The sequence below is a fragment of the Ursus arctos genome, unplaced genomic scaffold (genome assembly GCF_023065955.2).
Source record: "Ursus arctos isolate Adak ecotype North America unplaced genomic scaffold, UrsArc2.0 scaffold_12, whole genome shotgun sequence".
NCBI lineage: Eukaryota > Metazoa > Chordata > Mammalia > Carnivora > Ursidae > Ursus > Ursus arctos.
In genome coordinates this window covers 34,869,282-34,896,342 of record NW_026622786.1, presented here as the reverse complement: position 1 = coordinate 34,896,342, position 27,061 = coordinate 34,869,282, and the positions used below count along the sequence as shown (strand labels likewise).

At 36.4% G+C, this 27,061-nt stretch overlaps 2 protein-coding genes across 2 annotated transcripts in view; one reads left to right on the top strand and one right to left on the bottom strand.

Moving 5' to 3' along the window:
* The window catches only part of ODF2L (outer dense fiber of sperm tails 2 like), a 294,695-nt gene that overhangs the window by 177,222 nt on the left and 90,412 nt on the right, over window positions 1-27,061 (bottom strand). The window lies entirely within an intron of this gene.
* On the top strand, window positions 458-24,433 carry LOC113254317 (calcium-activated chloride channel regulator 4). The gene is made up of 14 exons (XM_048220229.2): window positions 458-652; window positions 4,885-5,025; window positions 5,170-5,317; window positions 7,840-7,948; window positions 9,666-9,843; window positions 10,208-10,426; window positions 12,425-12,652; window positions 15,176-15,353; window positions 16,659-16,765; window positions 19,271-19,486; window positions 20,078-20,345; window positions 22,228-22,398; window positions 23,352-23,585; window positions 23,943-24,433. Exons 1-14 carry the CDS (start codon window positions 497-499, stop codon window positions 24,356-24,358), a joined length of 2,769 nt encoding a protein of 922 aa, XP_048076186.2. The 5' UTR covers window positions 458-496; the 3' UTR covers window positions 24,359-24,433.

Sequence of the window (27,061 nt, the reverse complement as noted above, 5' to 3'; positions counted from 1 at the left end):
AATTAGGAAGTATAGAAAATATATTTCAAGAGGAATATGTGCAATTTTTTATAAAACGATCTGATCTCAGGATGCCTGGGTGGTTCAGTTGATTAAGCATCTGCCTTTGGCTCAGGTCACGATCCCAGAGTCCTGGGATTGAGTCCCACATTGATCTCCTTGCTCAGTGGGGAGCCTGCTTCAACCTCTGCCTGCTGCTCCCTGTACTTGTGCATGCTCACTCTCTCTCTCTCCAACAAATAAATAAATAAAATCTTAAAAAAAAAAAAGATCTGATCTCTTCTTTGTTTTAGGTCACTTTTACAGTAACAGGCAATAAAATGGTTGTGTAAACTGAAGTCAAACATTTTGCTACACATTATAAGGCTGACCTTTGTACAGGCAACGCCCCAACATTGATAAGATTTAGGACTATATATATGGAGAGAGAAACAAAGTGAAAGAAAAGCCTTTTGAACAAGCCAACTTTGGAGCCAGGAACCCCTTGACAGGAATAATGGGGTTATTAAGTTTTGTCTTCCTCTTAGTCCTATATCTGCTGCAGGGGTCTAATACTTCCCTCATTCAACTGAGTAACAATGGCTACGAAGGCATTATCTTTGCTATAGACCCTCAAGTGCCAGAAGATGAAAAAATAATTGAACAGATAAAGGTAAGAAAGAAATGGGATTTCTTCTGTTTGAATTGTGTAGAAGAAAAAAATTAGTTAATAATTATGGAAACTTCTGAATGCTGCAGGAAGCTTAAAAGCAGTATGGTACAGTAAAAATAATGCTGGAATGGCAGAGGGAATTGGAAGTTCTAGGTGGGGTTCTACCCTGTCTCACCATAAGACCAGAGACAAGGCACAGAGCCTCTCTGATCTTTAGTTTCTTCATCTGTAAATGAGCAGTTGAGCTCATCTGTTCTACGAACACTTACTTAATGAATACTTATGACATATCATGGAGATAAAAGAGTGAATTAAAAAATTCCTTGCCTTCGTGCAGTACACATTCTTTTTATATGATATAGATAATAAAAACATGTAAAAGTATAACAGGTCAGATGGTAGTAGGTTGCCATGGAGTAAAGTAAATCAGCAAAGGGGGATAGGCAGTGTTGGTGGGGCTGGGTAGGAGGAGAGTGTGGGTTACTGTTTCATGTAGGGAAGTCAGGAAAGGCCTCATTGTTGATGGTGACATCTGAGTGGAGACCTGAGAGGAGTAAGGAAAGAACCCATTGAAAACCTGGAGGAAGGAACAGCAGGTGCAGTGAACATGCTTGATGTGACCAGCAGGAGGTGACGGCCAGGAAGAAGGGTGGGGAGATCTGAACGTGGAGACACAGAGGGCCCAGTCTGCTGGAAAGACTTGGGCTTTTACTTCTGAGTGCCATGAGAATCCATGGAAGGATTGTGAGCAAAGGAGGAGTGTGTTCTTTCATGCATGTTCTAGGATCACTCTGACTGCAGTGTTGAAGAAGTTCTGTAAAGGACTTCTACTTGTCATTCATCCTGTATAGCCCTGTTGCAGCACAGAGGTGTGGAGGGACACCAGGTAGGAAGCTGTTGTGGTGAGAAGTGATGGTGACCAGGAACAGGGATATTATGCTAGAGATCATTAAAGTGGTATAATTCTGAACATATTCTGAGGGTATCATAGACAAATTTGCTGATGGTTTAGATGTAGCATGGGGGAGAGGTGGAGGGAAAAATAGAAGTCAAGGAAGACTTCAAGGATTTTGGCCTGAACACTAAGAAGGACAGAATTATTATCAGTGGAGAAGGTAAAGACTGTAAATGGAAAAATTTGGCAGATGGGAAATCAGGACTTAGTTTGAAGCATTTTGAATTTGAGATGCTTATTAGATATCCATATAGATCGAGATAAGAATCTGAATTCAAGGGGGAAATCTGGGTGGAGATAAAAATCTGGGAGTCATCAGTGTGCAGAATGAAATTTAAAGCCATGGGAATAAATGAGTTCACTAGGAAGTGCAGATGGAGAAGGGAAAGGCTCCAAGACTGAACCAAGGAATTTGATTTCTAAAGTTTCTTCCGACTATATCATTTCACGTAATAAAGAGATTGGTGTTACAGTCATGCAAATTAGCTCTGCCTGTCCCTGACATCAATATTTACTAATTCCTTACATTCACTTCCTCCCCTACTGCATCCTTATGCTCACTGATTTAGCCTTCTGCATGCATGTTGCTATCCATCAGAAGTTGATGTGCTTGACCTGGGTGGTGAGCAGGTGATTCTCTGGCTGCCATTTATTACTCACTCTGAATAAACTCTTGAAGCATAGCAGTGTTCATTTATTGATAACTTTTGAATTCCAAGGAAATATAAAGATTCCTCTACTGAAGAGCACAGGCTTGAATAGCAGTTAATATAGCTGATTCTGAATGATGGCTTCTTGGTGTTCGGGAATAATCAGTCAGTTTCAAACTTTTCCGAACATCAGAAATCAGTATTTGAAAGAATAATTTATAGGGGCAAAAAAATTTATTAAAATGTCCTCTACTGAACACCATAAATAAAAGTTCAATTATTAGTAAGTAGACATGCCTCTAGATTACACAATATTTCCTGACATTCTCCCAGCCCTCTACAAAGTCCTTGCATTTATATTATCAATCAACCTTGTGGAATTCTCTCAACCACATTATACAGAAGAGAAAACTGATAGTTGAAGAAGCAAATAATTTCCAAGGTCACATTAAATATTAGCACAATTACAGATGAGATCCAACAAATGGGCTTTGAAGGCTGACAAATCTGGGTTTGAATTCTGGCTTATATAAGTTAACAAAAAAATTACTCTTTTTTTCTAACTGGTGAACCAACTTGCAGAACCAACTTACTTTGGGGATATTATCTGACCATATTAAGATTCATGCTGAGTTTACTCATAAATCATGACCTGAGATGTCAATTGTCAACTTCCCTTATTCCTTTTATTCATGTGACTTTTTGGTTTGAAAGTACTTATATTTTGAAACATGGATAATATTAATTATCTTTGATCCAACTAGGATATTATAGGAATTCTGAGAAGGAATTTTGGAAGAGTATTATAGAAATTTTGCTTGGAAAGCCTGTGAGAACAATTATTAGCCATCCTAGTATGCCCTAATGGATCACAGTCATCTGACACAGGGTCTGTAAAATCCCTCAATGACCTGAGAATATGCCATTTCCCAAGGCAGTTGCACAGAGTTAAGGATACTACAAAGTAAATGGAATCCCGAGGAGTTATACAATGCACAATCCACACAACTGTATGTAGCAACCTACTTTTCTAATCTATACCACAATTCAAATCACCATATATACTTTTTATCTCATAGAAAGAGAGCTAGCCATCACTTCAAGCAAAATATGACAACTGGCTGATATCTAAATATTCCGAAACAAAAATGAGGAAAGGCATCCTTAGGGAACAGGTAGAGAATTCTTTCACCCACTTTAGGTCAGTGATGAAGTAATTCCCAATGTACTTTACGAGATCTCTGAAGACCCTTTCCTAACATGTAGCTAATTCTTTGGCTTCAGTTCATGGCACTCTGGCTTCTGACTGATCCCACGGCTCTGAACCCAATCAGTTTGCTCATCTCTTCAATGCATATGAGTCAGTACACTGGACTCTCTTCACGAGAACAAGACAGAGAGGCCTGGGATTCCTGAAGAAGAAGAATTCTATTGTGGGCTTGTGTCAGGTCAGGAAGCATCATGGAGGAGGAGAGCCCACACTGACGGAAACAACACTGTTGACTGGGATATTACCAGCAAGAGGAAGAGTTTGATATTGTCATCCAGCACCAAGGATCCCTCAATTATTCAGTGGTTTTGATCATGTACAATAGGTCACCATTAAGAAGTATTCATCCATCTATTTCCCCCACTAGTTAGTAAGTTCTAGAAAGAGACTATCTCATTATTATTAATCATTGCACCTTTGGGTTCAAGAAACTGAACAGTATAAAGTGATATTATTTTCAGCTTGTTGCCAGAGCAGCAAGCTCTGCCTATGATTAAAAAGCTCTGCATCTCCTATGAAATTTTCTATCATTCCACACCCAAGCCCTCAATCCAGCTGCCTCTCCTGGAGAGTGGGAGTATAATAAAAAACTCTCCTATGTCCCATCCCTACAGACTGTTCTCAGCTTGCATCAGCTAAGGCTGGTCTCTACTGAGGCTTATTAACAGTAATGATATCAACCGATTTTATGACTATGTGTAGGGTACTACATAACTCATTTCATGTTTACGTTAACCTTAAAGAAAGGCTGTAATAGTCCATTTAAGAGACGAAAAAACTGAGCTTCAGAGACTTAAACTGGTCAAGCTCTATTACCCAGAAGGTGCTAATGCCAACACTGGAACCAAGTAGATGACTTTAAAGTCTAGGCTTTTGTAGGGGTGCCTGGGTGGCTCAGTCAATTAAGCGTCTGACTCTTGATTTTGGCTCAGGTCATGATCTCGGGGTGGTGAGGCTGAGCCCTGTGAGGGGCTCCACACTGGGCATGGAACCTGCTGAAGATTCTCTCTCTCCCTCTCCCTCTGTCCCTCCAAACCCCACGCTCACACGCATGTGCTCTTGCTCTCTCTAAAAAGGAAAAAAAGAGAAAGTCTATGCCTTTGTCATTTTACATAATTTCTCTTAACACCAAAGGGTTATAGAAGGGTTATAGAAAACTCAAAGCCTTTAATGTATAAGATTAAGATACAATTTTGGACTAATAGTTAGCAGAACTGGAACTGTGTGGCAGAGACCCTGCTCACTACTCAGTTTCTTTGTCTATCCACTCTTAAATTGGGAAATGCCTGTGATGAAGCCCTACTCATTTAGTCCACTGTTACTTGGCCATCCTCACGTATTTTTTCCTTTATAACAGGATATGGTAACTACAGCTTCTACTTACCTGTTTGAAGCCACAGAAAAAAGATTTTTTTTCAAAAATGTATCAATACTAATTCCTAGCAACTGGAAGGAAAACTCACAATACAAGAGGCCAAAACATGAAAGCTACAAACACGTAAGAGTCAAAACACTTCTCTTAAAAAATTATATTTTCTGGTGATCCCCAGTTTTTCAGCACATTGATTGTTTTAGAGTTTTTTAAACTGAATGTTACCCTTTCTATTTCTGATGTTTTAAAGGTATTTTTAAACATTTTTAGGCCGATGTATTAGTTGCACCACCTACCCTCCCTGGTAGAGATGAACCATATACCAGGCAGTTTACAGCCTGTGAAGAAAAAGGAGAATACATTCATTTCACCCCTGACTTTATACTTGGAAAAAAACAAAAGGAATATGGACCATCAGGTAGGAATTTTTGTTAAAACATGTGTTTTGCAAATGCTTCCAACATTCAGTTTTGTATCCAGGTTAAGTGTACAGGTTTTGGAGTCGGTGTCTCCAGGTTCAAATCCTGACTTATCAATTATGTGTGACCTTGGACAAATAACCTAGTTTCTCTGTTCTTATTTCCTATAAGGCAGTAAATAGAAGGTATCCTACCTTGGGGAATTGTTGTGAACACTGAGTTAGATAATTCATATAAATATAGTCAGAACAATGTCCACAGAAATTTGAACACGGGACAATACATTTTTTAAGGCATACTTTTTCTATTTAAATTTTTCAGTTCTCTACAGCTGGATGTTAGTCAATCATAAGCTGCCTTTGTGGAAGGCAGATGTATGGCAAGCTAGAAAGAGCCAGGATGCCAGTTCTTGGCCAAGAGAAAACACTCATTGGCTGTTAGTTGCTGATATTATTAATCAACCTATTTGGTTTAACCAGATGAACTATCTATAAGTGATCATTTTTATCCAGAAAAATGACAATTTCATCTAGTTTAATCTAAAAGTTAAAATCATTGGCATATTAATACAAATCATTCAGTGAAAACCTTCCTAAATCCTAAAAATCTCCTCTCCCATTGCCCTTTCAATGAGCACATAATAGGTCTCTTTTCTCTGCCAAATGTTCAGCTAGCCCTGGTCCTCATTGTCACTTGGACCTGTTCCCCACCCCAACTTAAAAGCTCTATCATCCTATCCCACCCCAATCTCATCTGTCCCTCAAACTTTAGCCTGACCATGTCTGCTCTCCTTGGCACCTCTAATACTTTGCACCTTTCTAACCTATAATCTCTTTCTTAGCTAGCATATCCTGCAAAATCAGTCATTTCAACTATAAGTATAAATACCTCAACTCCCTCACCATTCATATCCTTATGTTTCATTCAACTTGCCAAATCCTCTGTACTGATTTTCCAGTCAGTTTCCTTTGGCTCCTGTTAATGTATTTCCAAGACTGTGAAAGAAAATTATAAAACTAATGGTATTGTTATATAAACGGGTTTTCCAAGCTCAGGGAAGCCCTCAAAGCTACTCAACAATATTTGAACTTACCTCCTCTTGGCTCCCTTTCTCATTCCCCATAGCAGCCCTTCTAAAACTTCTATTTTTCTCAAGATCTATAACCATTCTTTTCAATCCCATCAACAGATGCCTTGATTGAGAAAACAGAGCTTTATAGTAGAGCTAATTAATATACTTCCTCACATAGTTACCTATCCTTTCCATTTTATTTTATTTTATATATATATTTTTTATATTTGTGGTGAAAGCACCTGAAATCTACTCTCTTAGCAAATTAAGTGGGCAGGGGAGGCAGGGCAACCTGCCATGTACCAAATCCTTGTTGTAGTCGCTGATATGAGGGCTTTTCCCTCCCATACTGAAAGGTACAATTTCACACTTACTAATCTGGTTCCATTTGCCTAGAAAACCTTAAACCAGTGTTTTTATAGTTCAGTACATAGAGGAATAACTTAGGGATCTTGTTGATATGCAGATTCTGCTTCAGGAGGTCTAGAGTAGGTCCAAGATTCTGCATTTCTTGTTAGCCTCCAGGTGATGCTTGGTCCAATGAACACATTTTGAGTAGTAAGGACTTAAAGAAGAAATGTGACTTATGCATAATACTGACACTTTCCCCCCTACTTTTAGATCTAGAGAAACACACATTACAGCAGAACAGACTATATGTCCAAATTCTTCTCCATTTCTATGTCCTCTGAAGTTTTTCCTAATATTGCTAAAACAGAAATTCTAGTTGTTTCTTCTTCCTGCATTTCAAGCTGTGGATTTACCTTTATTTTTTTATTTACCTTAAAATCCTTAGCAAAAAAAAAAAAATTAAATTCCAACTCCCTCTCTTTGAGCTTTTCCTAGTCAAGGATTACATCTTATCCATCTTTGTATTTCCTAGTACTTAGTATATGCTGAATATATATAATTAATAATAATTGCTTTCACATAATTAATACTTACATATGCTAAGTACTATAAATTAATCACTTTATTTGGACACAACCCAAAATTTATATCATCTATAGCAGTGTTTTTCCATCTTTTTTTCATTATCAACTTCCTCAGGAGCATTTATAGACATTTTTTAACTAATCACATTCTAATGAAACTTTAATATCAAAGATAAGTTATATATCTGTTTATGTTGTTGGTAGGAGTAAGCTTTGGAGAGCTAAAAACCATTGTAATATCTAAGACTTTTTGCCCCCCAAGAGCCAAAACCCAAAGCTCAGTCTATTCTGCCCATCGCATATACATCATAAATATTTTGTTGATGTAACATGTTGTGTAATAAAAAGATGATACACTATATAATATAACCTGCTTTTTTATAAATAAAAATATAAATGTTAGCAGTTATTTAAAATGTAAATATAATTTTTTATCTGAAAAGTTTCTTAAAATATTTGAGGGACAATTTTGTCACTTGAATGATGATCATGTATTTGAAATATTTTCCTACAGATAGACTGTTTGTCCATGAGTGGGCCCATCTCCGCTGGGGAGTGTTTGATGAGTACAATGAAGATGAGCCTTTCTACGGTGCTAAGTCAAAAAGAATTGAAGCAACAAGGCATGACCATTTAAATTTTCTTAATTACTGTAGGCTATAACTTCTTAATTTCCTTAGCTTAATTTCTTTTAAATACCAATCATTTTTTTACTATCCCAATGCAGATAATAGATGCGATATCACAAAAGAGTGCTTTTTTGGGTTTTCTTCTTTCTTTTCTTTTCTTTCCTTTTCTTTTCTTTTCCTTTACCTTCCTCTTTCCTCTTTCTTCCTTCCTTTCTTTCTTTCTTTCTTTCTTTCTCTCTCTCTCTCCCTCCCTCTTTCTTTCTTCTTTCTTTCTTTCTTTCTTTCTTTCTTTCTTTCTTTCTTTCTTTCTTTCTTTCTTTCTTGAAAATGTACCTTAAAGTACCTGGTTGTCTATTTAAAATACACATAACTTCAAGAGCATTTGGTAGCCAATTTGGCACATTTTTATACCTCTCTACCATAGCTGCCAGAACTCGTTTGTGCCGAAGTTGTACTCTGTGTAAGGGGTTATGCCAAATCAAAATTATTTATACTACACAAGAACAAAAAAAAAATGGTTAAGAAATAGTGGTAAATGCACACTAAATGAGAAAACAATCTTCAAAGAGCCAGACAAGGATTTCTTAGGATTTGTGAAGTTCATTTAAAAATACCGATCTAATAATATCACAGTTAATCATAGACAATCCTCTTAGTTCTAAGATCAAGAGAGCAAAATAATTGTTGGTAGTTAGTTTAAAATTAGATGCTATCAGCTTAATCAATCTTAGATGCCCTGTTGGGTCTGTGGACTTATCAGAAAAAGTATAAACTGAAAGATACTTGATTTCAGCGAAGGCCCTTCCTCTACCCAATTGCTCCATCAGTTTTAGCACATGTATTTAAGGAGTATTACATTGATTACATTTGTTTATATCCTATTCCCCCTAAATGTCTAGTCTGTGCTATAGAATAGTCATCATGGTTGTTAATGTAGATATCACTATGTTCACTGAGTTCTGGGGCAATAGAAACATACAATATTTAGGAGACTCCCTAAATGACTGAATGAAATCTAGTAATTGCTTCTTAAATTTGAACTGGAAACACATTGAAAAGAGGGGGTAATTCACATTCCACCATATCATAATCACTGCTACCTGCGGCTAATTCCATGCAATAAAACATGTCAAATGTCTCTACCAGTAAAGACTACTGTCTTAAGTGGTACCTCAATCTTTCCTTTAAGTCACATTTTGCTTTGGATAAAAATACTCCTGAAAAAACAAAACACTTGTAGCTATGCCACATCACATTCTTTTAGAGATAACTTCTTTAAAAAGAATTCTACGAAGAACTTCAAGCTAAGGTAGTACCAAGAGTAAGTGTCTTCACAAGTTGCCCCTTGAAGATGCCAACAGTGCATTTACCATCGCAAGACCCCCAGGAGAGATGTTTGGAAAAGGGGAATCTCCAGCCATTAGCATTAACAGGACAGCAGCAGCTTTAATCACAACAGGAAACTCAGCCATTGTATATACTAGACATCCCACTTAGAATTTCTTTCTGCAATTTCTTGAAAAACAGATAACTGCTCTGGTAGGAACTCTTAAATGTTGCTGTCAAAAACAGGATGCGTATGGTACATAAATAAGAATAAAGATCTTGATATACAGGTCATTATTAAGAGCCTTGATAGAAAGACTACTTAAGATTTTCAAAAATTTTAATTGTTAAGTTGCCTCAAAGACTAATCATTAAATATTTTCAGATGTTCCATAGGTATTACTGGTATAAATAGAGTTTATAAGTGTCAAGGAAACAGTTGTACGACTAGAGGATGCAGAATTGATTCTAAGACAAAACTGTATGAAAAAGATTGTCAATTCTTCCCTGATAAAGATCAAACTGAAAAGGCATCTATAATGTTTATGCAAGGTATTAATTCTGTAAGTATGCCAATTGTAATTTAACAGCATATATTTATATTCAAGGACATGTTATCATGTTTATAAAATATCTGTGCAGGTAACCTGAGAGATTAGACATATTAATATAGAGTTCTTTAAATATTAACTGGCATATGGTAAGCACAACTATTGTTAGCTAGCATTAGCTATCTAGTGCTAGCTAGCGTTAGCTATTATTATAATTATTCAAAATCTATGTTACTATTATATGATTCTTCAGTGAATCCTATTTCATTAAATAAATGACATATTTAGCAGGCAGATTTTTTGTTTTTCAGATTTGTTGTTGAATTTTAAATGCATTGTATATAAAAAGGTTTTTTTCACTTTATTAATCTTTTAGGTTGTTGAATTCTGTAATAAAGAAAATCATAACAGAGAAGCTCCAAGCCTACAAAACAAAATGTGCAATTCCAGAAGTACATGGGAGGTGATCAGCAATTCTGAGGATTTTAAAAACACAACATCTTTGGTGTCACCACCCCCTCCACCTGTCTTCTCATTGCTGAAGATCAGAGAAAGAATTGTGTGCTTAGTTCTTGATAAGTCTGGAAGCATGAGTGTAAGTTTGTGGACCCATTTTTCCTGGATATAGGGACACAGAAGTGGCTGAATAGCTAAGAATACTCTGAACACTACCTGCTTGTTCTAAATTTCGTGGTGGCGTAAGTACTATCACCTCCTATGATCATGACCTCAAGAGGTGCAGTGAATATTGTAATGAAAGAAGTGTGGCAATAGAGTTAAAAACACCTAACCGAAGATCCAACTCCAGAAAATGGAGAGTTTACTGTGGGGCACTTTTAGACCCTTTGGTAAAGCCTTAGGATCAGATTTTTAACATAGACATGCTTTCTACTGGAAACACCTAACAGGTGGAGAGAGTGGATTAGGGCCTCTGGACTCCATTCCAAGTCAAGAAACAAGATCAACCAGGAAAATTGTTAATGTGGCTTTACCTTATTTGTATCATCTATATAAATGACCTCTTTATACTCAAAGACACAGACAAAAAGCATCACTATTATGAAGATACAGTCAGATTCAGCCATTTATTCCTTCTACTATCATTCAGTGAATGGAAGGCATTGTGCCAGGTTCTAGGAATAGAACTCATATCCTTAGACTTCACAGCTGAAAATTTTCTCTCCCTTCCCCATTACCTGGTTAACTCATACATATTCTTCAAATTTGGTAGAGGTACCCATTTCCTCCCGGAGGAAATGGGCTGAGCTTCTGGGCTGGACTAATGGTCCTTCTGCCTGTGTCCCACAATGACCTGTGCAAACCTCTATTACTATATATTATATCGAAATTACACATTTCTCTCCCACTAGACTGGGAGATCCTCTAGGACTTGAAGCAGTGTCTTATTCATCTTTGCATCCCTTTTGCCTGGAACAGGGTTTATCATGTATAAGCACTCAATAAATAATTGTTGAAATGAGCGTACATAATGTGAGAAGGCACCCTGAAGGATGGCACATTTGAGGCAGAACAGATAATGCTAAAGATTAAGAAAAATGTCTTCAACAAAAGGGGCCTAGGTGGTTACTGAAAAGCACAGCTGATACAGCTGAATGAAATAATCCACAACAGCAGAGTTTCAGAAAGAGCATCAGAATGCTAGAAACCTATACATAGAAGTGCTCTAGGAAGTGTTGCTGGGGAGAGATGAAGCTCCTTATTGGGAAAAGATGAGCAACCTCCTTTGGACAAGATACAGGTAGAGCAAAGTTTAAAGGTAAAACAAAGTGGTAGAGAGAGAGCCTCAAAGATGGAGATGTAAGAGCAGTTTTTCACTATGACTAGGTTCTAGGTAGTTCAGAGGGAAATTTGGGTTGTTTTGGGAGAGTGGGGTACTACAGATCAGTTGGTGATGAGGGACTAGAAAAGACAAATGTATGAAGAGGTTTACATCCTGGGCATTCATCTAGGAAAGAGGGATGTGAGTTCTAATGAGTTCTTTGCTAATTAATTCCAATTAATTCCATTTAATCCATTGGTAGGGAAGTGGTGAGAAGAGGTTAGGAGCAGAAGAGGAAATGTGGGAGGTAGGTAGGTACTGGGCCTCTCCGAATATAGCTGCAGCTTAAGTAAGTTTCATCTTTTGGGAAGTCCTCAAGTGGATGGGGAGATTTCAGTCTCTAGATGGAGTCCATGATAGTCTGGTTTGATACTGTGGGATCTGGGGAGCAGTTTCATCTTGACACAACTGGATCAGAGGATTCCAGGAGTTACTAGGCAGTCTCTAAGATGTGAGTCCTCACCCCCAATTTCAACCCAACCCCCACGTACCCTCCACCTTTACTTTGGGTGCTTAGCAGCCAAGAATCAGCTCTGGTTAAAGCCTGTGCTCCTTACTATACAATATGTGTTCCATAATACACATAACTATATTTTTCAATTTTATCAATTGAAAGAAAATTGCTTTCTTTAATAACACTATTACTACTGGTAAAAAAACTAACAACAAATGTTACTCACTCATTCTATGTGATCTACTATTATTTTCCAATTGAAAACCCTTTGGTTGTTTTTCTTGATCTTTTTTATTCAGGGTTTTAATCGCCTAAATCGAATGAATCAAGCAGCAAAACATTTCCTGTTGCAGACCATTGAAAATGGATCCTGGGTAGGGATGGTGCACTTTGATGGTACAGCCAACATTAAAAGTAATCTAATCCAAATAATAAGCAGCAAGGAAAGAAACAACCTCTTGGAGAGCTTACCTACAGCAGCTAATGGAGGAACTTCCATCTGTGCTGGAATTAGAGCAGCATTTCAGGTGAGAATCATATTGCAAATGTAGTTTGTTCTCTTTTTAAAAAATTGAGGTATAACTGGCATACAATACCTTACTAGTTTCATAGTGATTTGATATGTTTATACATTACAAAATGATCCCCACAATAAGTCTAGTCACTACCTGTTACCATACAAAGTTATTACAATATTAGTAGTAGCTGTATTCCCTATGCCGTACATTTATCTCCATCACTTACTTATTTAATGACTTAAAGTTTGTACCTCTTAATCCGTTCACCTAGTTTCTTCTTTTTTTATTTAAATTCAATTAGCCAACATATAGTACATCATTAGTTTTGAATATAATGTTCAATGATTCATTAGTTGTGTATAACACCCAGTGCTCATCATATCACGTGCCTCCTTAACGTTCATCATCCAGTTACCCCATCCTCCCACCCACCTTCCCTTCCACAACCCTGTTTGTTTTCTGGAGTCAAGAGTCTCATATGGTTTGTCTCCCTCTCTGATTTCTTCCTCTTTGCACCCCAATGTTCACAGTAGCAATGTTCACAATAGCCAAACTGTAGTTTCTTCTTTTTTATAATTAGGACATTTTTATGTTAAATGCTGCCACACATAGTTACTGCCTAATTTTAACATGACTAATACAAAGAAGCACAGGACGAAGCCCATAGAAAAAAATCATTTAATGATTTTTTAATGGATCAGTAAATCAATGAATAAACTGATGGTTGAATAAATGACTATTAAAATGCCACTATAGTATAAGCCAAATGAAGTTAGGGACCTTGTCTTGTTACCATGCAGCAGTCAGTGCTCAATAAATATTAAATAAATATTTATGCCTGGGCAGCAAAACTCGTCAACTCCTAAGACAATGAAACAATTTATATGGTATGACTCCACTTTGGGCCAATCTTCATTTCAGTTTCTGTGACACTCAGTTGGGGAAAACTGATGTTTATCAAAGCAGATGTAGCAGGGGCTGTTAGTCACGATTAGGGTCAAAATACTTGTCAGAACATGAGTTTTAAAATCAGAGTACTGGCTCTACCACCTACTAATTATGTGATCTTAGACAAAGTTTGCAATCTCTTTGGACTCTCAGTGTCTTATTTATAAAATATAGGAAAAACAAGACCTACCTCATAGGACTATTATGAAGATTAAATGAAATGCTATACTTATGTATATAGAAAAATATTTATTATATAGTAAATACATATTTCACAAATGTCATAATAATGACAATGGTCATATATATTTGGATAAAAATAAGAGTCACAATATATAATATATATTTCACTCAGACATGTAGGGGGAGTGTGATGGGAATGCTGTATAAATGCAATAAATGTATTAAAGCATTGTCTGTCTTTTTGTTTAATTTTAATGTATGTCAGAGCATATTTTACATATATTACAATATATAAAAGCCATTGTTTGCCTAAAAACATGCAAAAATTGCAATGAGTCTGGTCACTTTGTTCCCTGACACCAGTTTTATTAGGAATATCTAAGTTCCATACCCTCCTGTTTTTATTTATTTTTAAATTCAATTAATTAACACATAATGTATTATTTGCTTCAGGGGGACAGGTCTGTAATTCATCAGTCTTATATAATAGCAGTAGTTCATTATCTAAATCCTCTTCTGCAAATCTACATACACCTCCACTCCACATTCATCAAAGCCACTGATAATCTGTCATTTGTTTCCTCTTGGCTTGGACTCAATTTCTCAAAATGGTGTACCAAGAAGCCACTACTATTTAAAGCTGTCAAAGATGAAATATGGTTGCTATCCTGGGATAAATTCTTTTTATCCTCTCTTATAGGCACCTAGATTCAGAACTCTGAGTTTCAAACTGTTTGGCTTTATAAGAAATGGGTTCAAGCCACAAATAGAACTCAATTTCAATAAATATAATTCGTATATTCTCTGAGCACCACCAGTATTCTTGGTTTTGTGCTCATTACTGTTAGAGGGAAAATAAAAGTTATATAACAAGATCCCTAAACTTGACCTGCTTAGAACTTTCCATATCTTTTCTTTATAAGCATACTAAAGGTTCCCTAATTTGGGATTATTAATTTTTTTTAAATGTTGAGGTAGAGTTTTAATGCACGTAGCTGTATATGCAACAGACTTTATACACTGAAGTCTTGTTAGAGGGTAGTCTGGTCAGAGAAAGCAGAGAAATATTTAATGCCACATTCTGCAGTTATATTTTTTTGGTGTCTGGTTGACCTGAGTCCTCAGACTGAAATGTCACTGTCATTTAACCCAAGTAGAATTTTTCATAGCCCTGCACCCACATAACTTCATTTGAACACACATTCCCTGCAGCAGATAGACACAAAAAAAATCATGTTTAAGTTCCCCTAAAAGTTGTTGAGTGCAGATTCTATTATTTTAAAACAGACGTTATCTCTTTTCTGCACCCTTTTGTTTATTTTCTCTGCACATTTTTTTCTAGTATCCTGTAAGTCTTTTGATCTAGGAACACCAATAATTACATTCTGATTGTATCTGTAGGTAATTAGAGAAGTATACCCTCAAATAGATGGATCCGAAATTGTCTTGCTAACCGATGGGGAGGATAACTCTGCAAAGAATTGTATTGATGAAGTGACGCAAAGTGGGGCTATCATTCATTTGATTGCTTTGGGACCATCTGCCGATCAAGCCGTCATAGAGATGAGTGCTATGACAGGTGAAATATGACCTATATATATATATAAAAGTCCTTTGATAGCAATGCATAAGTGTAAAGGCTGACAACAATTTCTCTCAAGCTCTTGCCCTGCGGTGCTATGCCAGGACCTTGGAACCAGGGTCGAACCAGACCTGATCTCTGTTCTCAAGGTGCTCACAGTACTGCTGGCTGGAGAGATAAATAAAACTACTAATCAAATAGCATTATCAGATAACATCCTTCCATGACAGGAGAAATATATAGAAATAAAGCACTATGTGAGCAGAAGAACCATAAACTCTCCCAGAGTTGTATGGAGTCAGAGAAAGAAGCATGAGAAATGAGGTGACTTCTGAGCTGGGCCTTGAACAAGGTGTTTACTTTTCTGGAGAAAGGAGGGGTGAGAGAAGATGATCAGGTCATGAACAAAAAATTCATGTTGGGTGACAATGCAAGGCACATGGAGAGGTAACGGGAAATCCATGAAACCAGAGCATAGGCTTTGGGGTTGGGGTGGGGGCCAGATGGGATTAACAGAGTCTCAGGCTGAATAAATCTAAATAACAACAAAATTTCTAGATGAATTATAGGGCAGATGCTACCTTAGGTACAGACAAATAATGAAAATGGACCACATGTTTTCTGTGCCTTCTTAAACATAGTAGGATAAACAAAATTTTTAAGATTATGAATACTAATTTTATTGGGTTGACTTCTAATGCTACCAAATATATACTTGCTTGTTAATGCTTAGTTGCACAAACTGCCATCATTTCAAAGTACTTTCATGGCTATTGTAAAATTTATTTCTGTCCCAAGTGTCCATCCAAAGTAATGCTTTTTTAAATTTGTCTCTATTGCTTACTGTTTTTCTATCTCCCCATTGCCAGTTATTGTCAGGATACCTCAATACGACAGCTCTTTAGCCTTTCTGAACTGATTCTGACCCACTTCGGCAGAAAAAAAAATCTGAAGGCCAGAATTATCATAACTGTATCTGAAATAAAAGTGAGCAATTACCCTAAAGGGCCATGCAGTCTGTGAGCTTTAATATGTGGAACTGTAACATCTTTCATATTCTGTGATTATTTCATGCATTTCAGACAGAAATATTTCTATAAGTGGGGTATGAAAGTTGCTTACATTTCCTGGTTATGACAATTTAACATTTCATGGTTAATCTTTACACATACCTGACTTTGTTCTATTTTAATAATATATACAGAAACTATAATTTTGTTTACCCTGTTACCTTATTAATCATAAAATGTGATAGGTATATATTTTCTAGAAAGCAACCTACTTAATGTATTTACATTTTAGGAGGAAACCATTTTTTTGCTTCTGATGAAGCCCAGAACAACGGCCTCATTGATGCTTTCGGGGCCCTTGCATCAGGAAACACCGATCTTTCCCAACAGCCTCTTCAGGTCAGAGCTTCCACTCCTCAGGTCTTTGTGTTTACATTTAGCCATAACCAAAAAAATAATTCAGTTGTTGTAAGTTTTGAGTCCTACATTTTTCTCAAAGTAAATTTTTAATTAAAATTAAAATTTCAGTATGAAATAGAAATTATTCTTTAGATATGACTAAACTAAGTAGTGAAATAGCAGGTATATTTTTTCTTTTTCTTTTCCCACAGAATTTGGTTAAGGGATAACATCAAAACTCAATAATGTTAAATTTTCTGCCAAAAATAGACTTTGTCTCATAATATAGCTTTCATTTTTCTATGAATGCATAAAAATATCTCATGCTTCCAAGATTTCCCCCACCCTTCCCTGTTGTGAAATAGATTTAAATTAGGTGAATGCACTCAAGAACTCAGTTTGAAAATGAAAGCAATGTAACTTGGAAATAATGTATCAGAAAAAAGACAGTGAATAATCATTGCATATCTACAAATTTAGGGCTCATCTTACTTCTTCAACCACTTTTTTCACTGACTTTTTATTTTATTCATCTCTCTTCTGAACTCTACTTCTTTTCTCATTTGTGTTTCAACAATACCACCATTTTCTATTTAGATTCAAAAATTTTACAACTTCCTTCTTCATTCCTCATTCACATCCCATGTGAAATGTCAACACAGCCTGTTTCCTTCAAAATATTTTTTACAAAATTCAATTTCTATCAATATCTATTCCCACCAAGTGAGTATCATGTCATTTCATCTTCCAGTTCATCAAGTTACTGTCCACATTACAACTTGCCATGATCACCTAAACAAACCTATTTTCCTCTATTCTCCAACACTGAAGAGCACGAAGGTATAGGATTCAGAGTTAAGATAATATGTGCAGATTGGTTTGGAAGTTGGGTTTGCAGCTTCACCCTGAAAACAGTTTAAAAATAGATGTAGCTTGGCAGTGTATGGAGAATAAACTGAAGGAGAATAAAGTTCATTTCTGAAGGTTTCAATCTGGATGACTGAAAAAAAATGAAGACAAAATTGACATGTAAACAGGGAGAAGTGATTTTGAGAATATTATTTTCTGATTATTTTAACCTTGGGTTTTGAGTGGATGGTGGAACATTAAAATGGAATATTCCAAAGGAATTTTAAAATATAAGAGCAGAATGTGGGAAATCATCCAGAAAGAAGACACATGCATGCAGGATATGCTCAAAGTTTCAAGAATGGCTTTCTAAATGATGTGGAAAGGGCAGAAAGTTCTATCCCCCTCACTCGAAATGCCTATAGGTTCTTAAGAGAAATAACTAAAGGAAAACAAATTTTTGAAAGGTTAACCTGGATTTGTGTACATGATGTATAGCTCTTGGGAGAGAATAGTGAGAATAGTTAGAGGTACATTGCAATAATCTGAGTAGATGGGAACATGGGGATGGTGGCAGCTAGAATACAGAGCAAAGGCCACATTTCACTCTTTACTCAGTTATTTTCCCCTAATATTACTATGTAGTCAAAGCCTTCCAACTTTCTTAGACTTTCCTGATGGGGTACCTGAAAAAGTCACTCCATTCAGATTTAACTCGGTAATACTTGGTCTACTCAAAGACATGTCCACTTAACATAGATTTTTGTCATTGCAATGTGATTTCAGTGGTAGAATTCACTCCCTTCTATCAGCACTGGTGTGAAAGTATTTTTGGTTTATGACTGGTTAAGAATAGAAACGAGATTCCCATCATTCCTGAAATGACACACTTATAGAAAGCACTTTCTGGTCAGTGCATAAACTTGGCTTTCCTCGACTAAGAGCTATCCACAAAGACTTGAAAAATTTTCTTTGAATCTCCTCTCAGAGAACATCCTATCTTTCACATCTCTTTTCAGGATTCCAATCTTCACAAACAGTTTGCCCTCTTTCCACTCTTGTTGGACATGTTTACTGTCTGGTGCTACTCACTCTACTTCATGTGTGAAAATTATTTCAAGATTTTACATCAGGAAAACCTCCATGTTTGCTTGTCTCATCATTTGATAGTCCTGATTTTCTCTGTTGAGGCCTCTTTTTACTGTGTCTTTATTCAAATACTCTAGGCACTACCAATAAGTATTTTTTTTAATTAATCATTTAGATGGATAAACTGAGGGTAACACACACACACACACACATGCACACACATCCTACAGCTAATTCTTCTCTGAGGTTGTAGCACTCTTTACTGCTAAAAACTTGGGTGGATGTTTGCCAAGACAATGGGAAAAAAATAATAGAGTCATATCTCCAACTATAAAACCCATTCTCCTGCTTTAATGCTTTTATAATACTTTATCCTTTCCTGAGACTGTATTTCCACACTATCTGACTGTCACATCCCAATCAGCTTTCAGAGAGATCACAAGCCTAAGGTAGGATGCCCTATATAAGCTTGTTCTCCAGCCAGAAATTAAAAACTGGATTAAAAATGAAAACAGAATAAAATTGCTCTCTTCTCCAGTCATTAATTTTTAAAATCCTTTTAAACAGCTTGAAAGTAAGGGATTAACACTCAACGATAATTCCTGGATGAATGGCACTGTAATAATTGATAGCACTGTGGGAAAGGACACATTCTTTCTCATCACATGGACCACACAGGCTCCTGTTATTTCTCTCTGGGATCCCAATGGAACACCAATGAGAAATTTCACAGTGGACACAGTTTCCAAAATGGCCTATCTCAATATTCCTGGAACTGCAATGGTAAGCAATTAGCTTTTAGACTTCCTCCCACATTTGTTTTGTAGCTGAAAATACATTGTTTACTATCACAACTATAGGTGTCACTACGTGTATCATCTTCAAAATTATAACAAAATAGAATGTACTTTCTATGCCTGTGTGCTCCCAAAATTATGGTGGCAGGAAAAAGGAAGAAAGAATGTATACATTAGGAGAAAGAGAAGGAAAAAAATTAGGTAGGCTAAGAATAACTTTAAAGAGGCAATGAAGGGAGACTCTCTGCAAGTGGTGTTTAGATAGCTATAGAGTTATTCCTTATTAGCACTACAAGACCATAGAATCTGTGGACTTTGAGGTTAAAGAAAAAGGCCAAGACCAAGGCAAACTTTCCCAAACTTATTTTTCCCAGCTGAGATTTCTCAACGTTTGGAAATCATGTATGGCAATAGCCAGGATGCCCTCTCTAAACTGCCTCAGTTTTCCTCCTTTTACCCTCAAAACTGTCAACACCCTGTGTATTCTGTAACATACTTATAAAATTTATTTTATGATAGTAAAAACACAAAAAACCCTTGATCATGGATATTTACTATATTTCCATTGAATTTTTAGGTGGGTGTTTGGACTTACAGTCTTCAAGCCAAAGCAATCGCAGAAACATTAACTATCACAGTAAATTCTCAGGCAGCCAATTCTTCTGTGCCTCCAATCACAGTGAATGCTAAAATGAATAAAGACACAAACAGTTTTCCCAGCCCAATGATTGTTTATGCAGAAGTTCTACAAGGGTATGTACCAATTCTTGGAGCCAATGTGACTGCTTTCATTGAATCAAATAATGGAAAAACGGAAGTTTTGGAACTTTTGGATAATGGTGCAGGTAACTCACAGTTTTTTTTTTATGAATAAGCCTATAATTTCATAACTCAGGATATGTTATGGGTCCCTGCAGCAATGTGGGGCAATAGGACAGACACCAGAAGAATTGATGCAAAGTATGGATGAACAGCAGGACTAGCAGGAAATTCTGTCCACATAAAACCTATGAAGTATTTAGCAAGTGCCCTGCACATAGTAAGCACTCACTAAATGTTATTTACTGTCATTATTATTTTGTCATCTGGACAACCAATGTCTGTTACCAGTCAGGAAGGTCTCATTCAGGAAGTTGAGAACAGCATTAAGAATTCAGAAAAAGTGCTTCTTAGGGGCAAATCATTAAGAAAGTCTAGCTGGAGTGAGTGAAGCACAAGCAAGCAGATGGGGTTAAGTGACAGAACTTGAGCACCTGGCAGAGAAGGGGGAACAGGTAAGAGTAATACCCAAGAGCTGGAAAAAAGTGCAACATGTAGTCTTGGGAACTGAGGCCCAAGGTCAGGTAGAACTGCCAAAACATATGAGAGACATCACTAGAGCATCGGATACCAGATCTGAATGGCAGAAAACAAGACACAGAATTGGCCATGCTCTGTCTCCCTGGTCTGTATGGGTGAATAATACCTTTTTCTCAGACTCTGGACTGTCCTGGGAACTGATCCTTCTTTTGAGAGGGCAGTGAGCAAGGAAATTACCATATTGATAACCTTCTGAGTTGTCAGAATTTCCTATCAGTATCTTTTGCAATGTAATTAATCCAGTCGATTTATAATCCCATCATCAACTAGAATATGCCCTGTGAAAAATTTAGAAGGTAAAGTTGTTCTTTGGTGCACCTCAGTGCCATCATCTGGTATAGTAATAGTTTCCTCGACTATTTCCTGATTTTTCCCCTTTTCCCAACCCCTTCCATGCTACGTTAAAACTTAACCTGTGTCTTGTTCATTTCTCAAGCTTTTACCAGATGTCTACTTAGCTAATTTGAAATGTCTTTACCTAAGGAAGTGTTGGTGATAAACAAAGACTTGGAGCAGAGGTTCTCAGACTTTAGCATATGAAGGAGTCACCTGAAGGGCTTGTTATAACACAGAATGCTAGGCCCTTCCCTCAAAGATCTAAGTAATTTGCATTCCTAATATAATCAACAGGCATGCAGGTGGTGCTTGTCCAAGGACCTCATTTTAAGAACCTCTGTCTTTGAGTGTTAAACCCCCTGAGAAATGTGTTTGCAATTTAATGAATAACTCTAGTACTGTGATATCAAGAAATATACTTATGATACAATATTCCTGAGCTCCCCTAAATGTTTATTCTAATAATAAATGGGGATTTTCCACTGCCAGACCAGGGAGTTAATGGACCATAGAGCAAGAGGTGAGGATACAAAAACAAAAACAACAACAACAAAAAAAAAAGAGTAGTTGAAGAGAAGTCAAAATAAGTCATTTTTGGGTGACTACAGTAAGAATTAAATCCTATCCAAAGATACTTTTTTCTTTAGTGGGGATCCTTTTGATTTGAACAGGAGATAAGATAATAATGTGTTTAGATAAAGTAAGAGCTGCAAGAAAACCATTTGGCTAAAATATGGTAAGAAGAGGACTATAATCATCTGCACAGAAGCTGATAAAGTGAAGGTATTTACTATACATACATAGGCATATGATATATATATATATATATGCATATATATAATAACACAAAGGTATATCAAGTCGACAGGATACTGGTTGGTAGAGCATAATGAAAATATTCCCCAATGGGTCAACCACACAATAGCCTGATCAAGGGAATGTGCTTATAAAGTCCATATCCTTGGCTTAGAAAATTCATAAATACTTCTTTTTCTTCACAATAATACTTTATTCCTTCATTTCTATAACAAGGTGCCGATTCCTTCAAGAATGATGGGGTGTACTCCAGATATTTTATAGCTTATTCAGAAAACGGCAGATATAGCTTAAAAGTACGGGCTCATAGAGGGGCAAATGTGGCCACACGATACTTAAGGCATCCACTGAATAGAGCTGCACATATACCAGGATGGGTAGTGGACGGTGAGTGATGATATCTGATATCTGGCTTGAATAATTGTGAGTTAACATGATTAAAGCTTCAAACACTTTACAACTCAAAGTACAGCTTTTCTCATTTCTGAAATGAAGTTCTCAGTCATACTGGGTTTTGCCTCCAAAATAACCTAAGTTTTGGTATAGTGTCTGGCATCTAGTAAGCACTCAATAAATGTCAGCCATTGTTATATTAGTTTGGAACACCAAACCAACATCAACAACAATATATCAATTTCTAACTCAAGATAAAGAAAACAGGCTAATGTGTTATGTACCTAAGTACAAGCTTGTGGCAGAATTTATTTTTCAGGTTACACAGATACCTGATTCAGTTTACAAAGATACCTGAATAAGTTATTTATTTTGAATGTTTTTATTAGATCAAAAGCAAAAACGTGTAGCGTAAGATGATGATTAGGATTAAGAATGCATTCTTTGTTAGCTTTCCTTCAGCTTGTCCCTTACCTTGTGCATTTTAGAGGTTCTCTGTTGGCAAGTGGAATATAACTTGAAGTACTATTCCTTAGCACTTGTAGCAGGGAGGAAGGGAGAAGACTGGCACAAGTGGTTTAAAGGAAAACAGTAAAAATTTCCCCAGGTTTATTCCTAGCTTGGAGATAATTTGAGAATATTGCAATTCTTTTTTTAAAGGTCATATATTGAATTATATAACATTATTCCCATTCAATGAAGCCTTAATTCCAAAGTGATTTTTTATCCGATTCTATCCTGCAATATCCTGGTCAGGATGCTAAAGAAAAAATTCTGCCACCAATTGGATGCTTATGACTTGATCACCAAACTTAGTAAAATGTGACTGTGTATACGTATGAAAAAAGGGGAGGGGCAGGAAGATGTAGAATGAGGAATTCAATTCACTGAGTTCTAAAAATACTAGTATAGACTTGCTTATTAAATACAGCAAATTTTTAACACAGGAAAAATTGAAGGTAATCCACCAAGAGCCGAAATTGATGAGAATATTCAAACAACCTTGGAGAGTTTTACCAGAACAGCATCTGGAGGTGCATTTGTGATTTCAAATGTTTCAAAACTTCCCTTGCCTGACCTGTATCCTCCAAGTCAAATCACAGACCTTGAGGCCACACCTGATGGGGATGAGATCAGTCTGACATGGACAGCACCAGGAGATAATTTTGATGTTGGAAAAGGTAAGGATGAAGTGACCTGTAGTGTTAAGTGAAAGGTGCTCATTGCAAAAGCAAGGGTATAAGTGTACATGGAAGGGGAACAATTTTTAATTGACTTCTCAGTGAAGGATTAATTTTATAATCTGATACTTTCAAATCAATCAAACATGACACATTATAAACTGGTCCCACTTTTCAAATAAAGTAGATAGCATTTAGCAGTTTAAAAATCAGAATTAAGCTTTCATTGAAAAATTAGTAAGGCTTTGGCTGTGAGTATAAGCTTTGCATAACTAAACATTTTTGAAGAGAATGGATAAAATGGAATTTAACTTGTATTCGTCAGTTTCTAAGCTATATGTAATTTTTTTTCCTTAGCTGAACGGTATATCATAAGAATAAGTGGAAGTATCCTGGATCTAAGAGACAATTTTGATAATGCTCTCCAAGTAAACACTTCTGATCTGTTACCAAATGAGGCCAACTCCAAAGAAAACTTTACATTTAAACCAGGAAATATCTCAGAAGAAAATACAACTCACATATTTATTGCCATTCAAAGTGTGGATAAAAGCAATTTGACATCAAAATTATCCAACATTGCACAAGTAGCTTTGTTTATTCCTCAAGCAGAACCTGATCCTGATGAAAGTCATCCTAATTCTGGAATTAGCATTTCTTCTTTGGTGTTGTTAGTGGTTGGATCTGTGGTAATTGTTAGTTTTATTTTAAGTGCCACCATTTTTATCTTACACAGGAAAAAAAATGCAAGAAGACCTAAAACAGGATTTTAAAAAACATCAACAACAAACTGAAGGATATTTCTGAATTTTTAAATTCATTCTGTGTGACCATGAATTCATTAAAATAATTGTAAGAGTTCTAGAAGGAATACTTTGATTAAATATAAATATCCAGGGGTGCTTGGAAAATTAAGTCAATATTAAAGTTCACACTTTTATTTATTTGTTATTTGTCATAAAGAATATGAATAAAGATTTTTTTATATTGATACCTTATATTCATGTTGATTATCTGATACAAAAGTTTTCTAGAATGATAATTCAAATTCCATCAAGAAGTTAAATTTATCTATTTCAGTAGTCAAAATACAAGTATAAGAGAGCAAATAAGTAATATGTGAGAAAAAATGAATGTGGTCTTGGTACTTTTAAGTATAAATTGGTATTATTGCTTTCACCTAAAGTCTCTACTTACTACGAATATATACAACATGAGTAAGCTCATGTTGACTATAATTCATTGACATGGAGGATCTACCAAAAAAATCAGTAACCATCTGTCAAACCCCAGTTTTTCCTTATTTCAGCTCAATATAATCATATACATATCCATATATATATATATATATATATATATATATATACATATATATATATCCCTTTTCACTTAAAAAGCCATTCCTACCTATGTATTTTTTCTTTTATTATAGGAAAGAATTACTGAAGCTACTACCTATTGCCCTTGTTTTCAGATAAAGAAAACTAAAACATTTAAAATATAATATTTTAATTATTACTCAAAATTATAGCCTAAAAGTCAGAACCATAGTAATAAACAAGATCGATTAAATTAAATCAGTTAAAGAGACTGTAGGTAGGGAAGAGCAGGTTCACATTGTAGGCCATGGCCAGACCTGCCAGAGACCATAATGACACAAACAAAATGAGACATAAAACACCTACTCTCTTGCATAGAAATTCTTTCAGCACAGTGGAAAGCCATAGTTACATGCTTTATGGAGAAAACATAGGAAAGGGATAAATATAAGACACCTGGCCTTTTACCAAGCAGGGAATAAAAGCCTAAAATTTTATGTTGGCAACAGAAATAATACATGACAGCTAGACATTCCCTGTGTCCTTTCTACCCACCCCACTGCTCTAGAAGCAAAGCCCACCAACCAGGTTATTACCCTTCCTGATGTTCCAGTATAATAACTATGCTCAGGTGGGTCTCAGTAGTGGGCTCTCAGGTCAGACTTCCAGGTCAGACCCTAGTTTAGTTTTATTTCCAGATCTGCCTCAGTAGCTAATTGTTGAATTAGTAAGAATCAGACAAATAACTGAATGGTTACATTGTTATAGTCAGTACAGGCTATATAATTCAAAGGGCCTAATGCAAAAGAGAAAATGAGGGATCCCTGTTCAAAAATTAAAAAGAATTTCAAGATGGCAATGGCAAAGCATTGACCGAGACCTATTCTCTGTGTAAATGCACATGTCTCATGCCCATGAAGCCAATCCTGGCTGTAGCCTAGAATAAACTGGTGATAGTATATATAGTATGGGATCTCTGCATGGGTCTTCTATTATGGCCACATGGCATCACTCATAGTCTAATCGTTGATCCAGTTAATCACCAAAAGAAGTACCAGGTTTGGAAAAGGAACCTCAGGGCCATCACCTGTCGCAGGGAATCTAGCTACAGAAAATAAATCTAAATTGTCCTAGCAAAGGAAAAGAAGCAGCTCTAGGTGGAGGATGACAACCCCTGTACCAACCTTAGAGAATCAAATGACTGCAGGATTCCTGAATGGAAAAAAGGCTCATATTAGCAACCACCCAAGTGGCTGCTGCCCCTAGAGGCAGGAGCGGACAGTGTTACCAGCTAAATGCTGAGGGGTGATATACATTCACAATCATAGCTGCTCAACCAGGACTGAGGGAAATACCTTCTCATGCTCTTATTCATACTACTTGTGGTGGCTAGTGTTTCAGGTCAGAATGACCTAATAAAGCATGTATAAATGGTGGGACCCAAACACAGTGCCTGATAAACATGTACTGTGAAACCAACATAAAATGAGTCTAGGAAGAGCACAACTCGAAGTAATAGTGAAGTGAGCCAGGCTACTGTAGGCCAAACAGAAAAGTATATACCTAGTCCCCAAAATGATTTCTAAAGATCCACAATTCATATTATTATCATTATTATCATTATCTCCTATTATTATTATTATCATCATCATCATCATCTTCATCATACCACAACATGGCTTTGGGTAGTCACCTCCTACATTGAATCTTGGCTGTCCCAATGACTTGCTTTAACTAACAGAGTATAGCAGAAATGATGAAAGCTTCCACTTGTGTGTTCTTGGGAACTCTGAGCTTCTATACACAAACTTCAGCTGTAGTGATGAAGAGACCACTAAAGAGTTTCTGAGACTATATGGAGAAAGAAAGAGGCCAAAATCTCTACTTCCCAGTCAAGCCTCAAGACGATTCAATTCACGATCACCAGACTCTAAGCATGACCAACAAAGGAAACTCCCTTTTAAGCCCAGTCAACAAAAAGACAATATAATGGTTGGAGAAAAATTGTTGTTGTTTTAAGCCTCTGAGCTTTCAAATGGTTCAGTCCATAGCACTAAATGAGTCAAACCTCTACATGATTCCATTCATAGTCACCAAACTTTAAGTAAGACTAGCAGAAGAGCCACCTAACTTAGCCCAGTCAAGCCAGAGAATCAT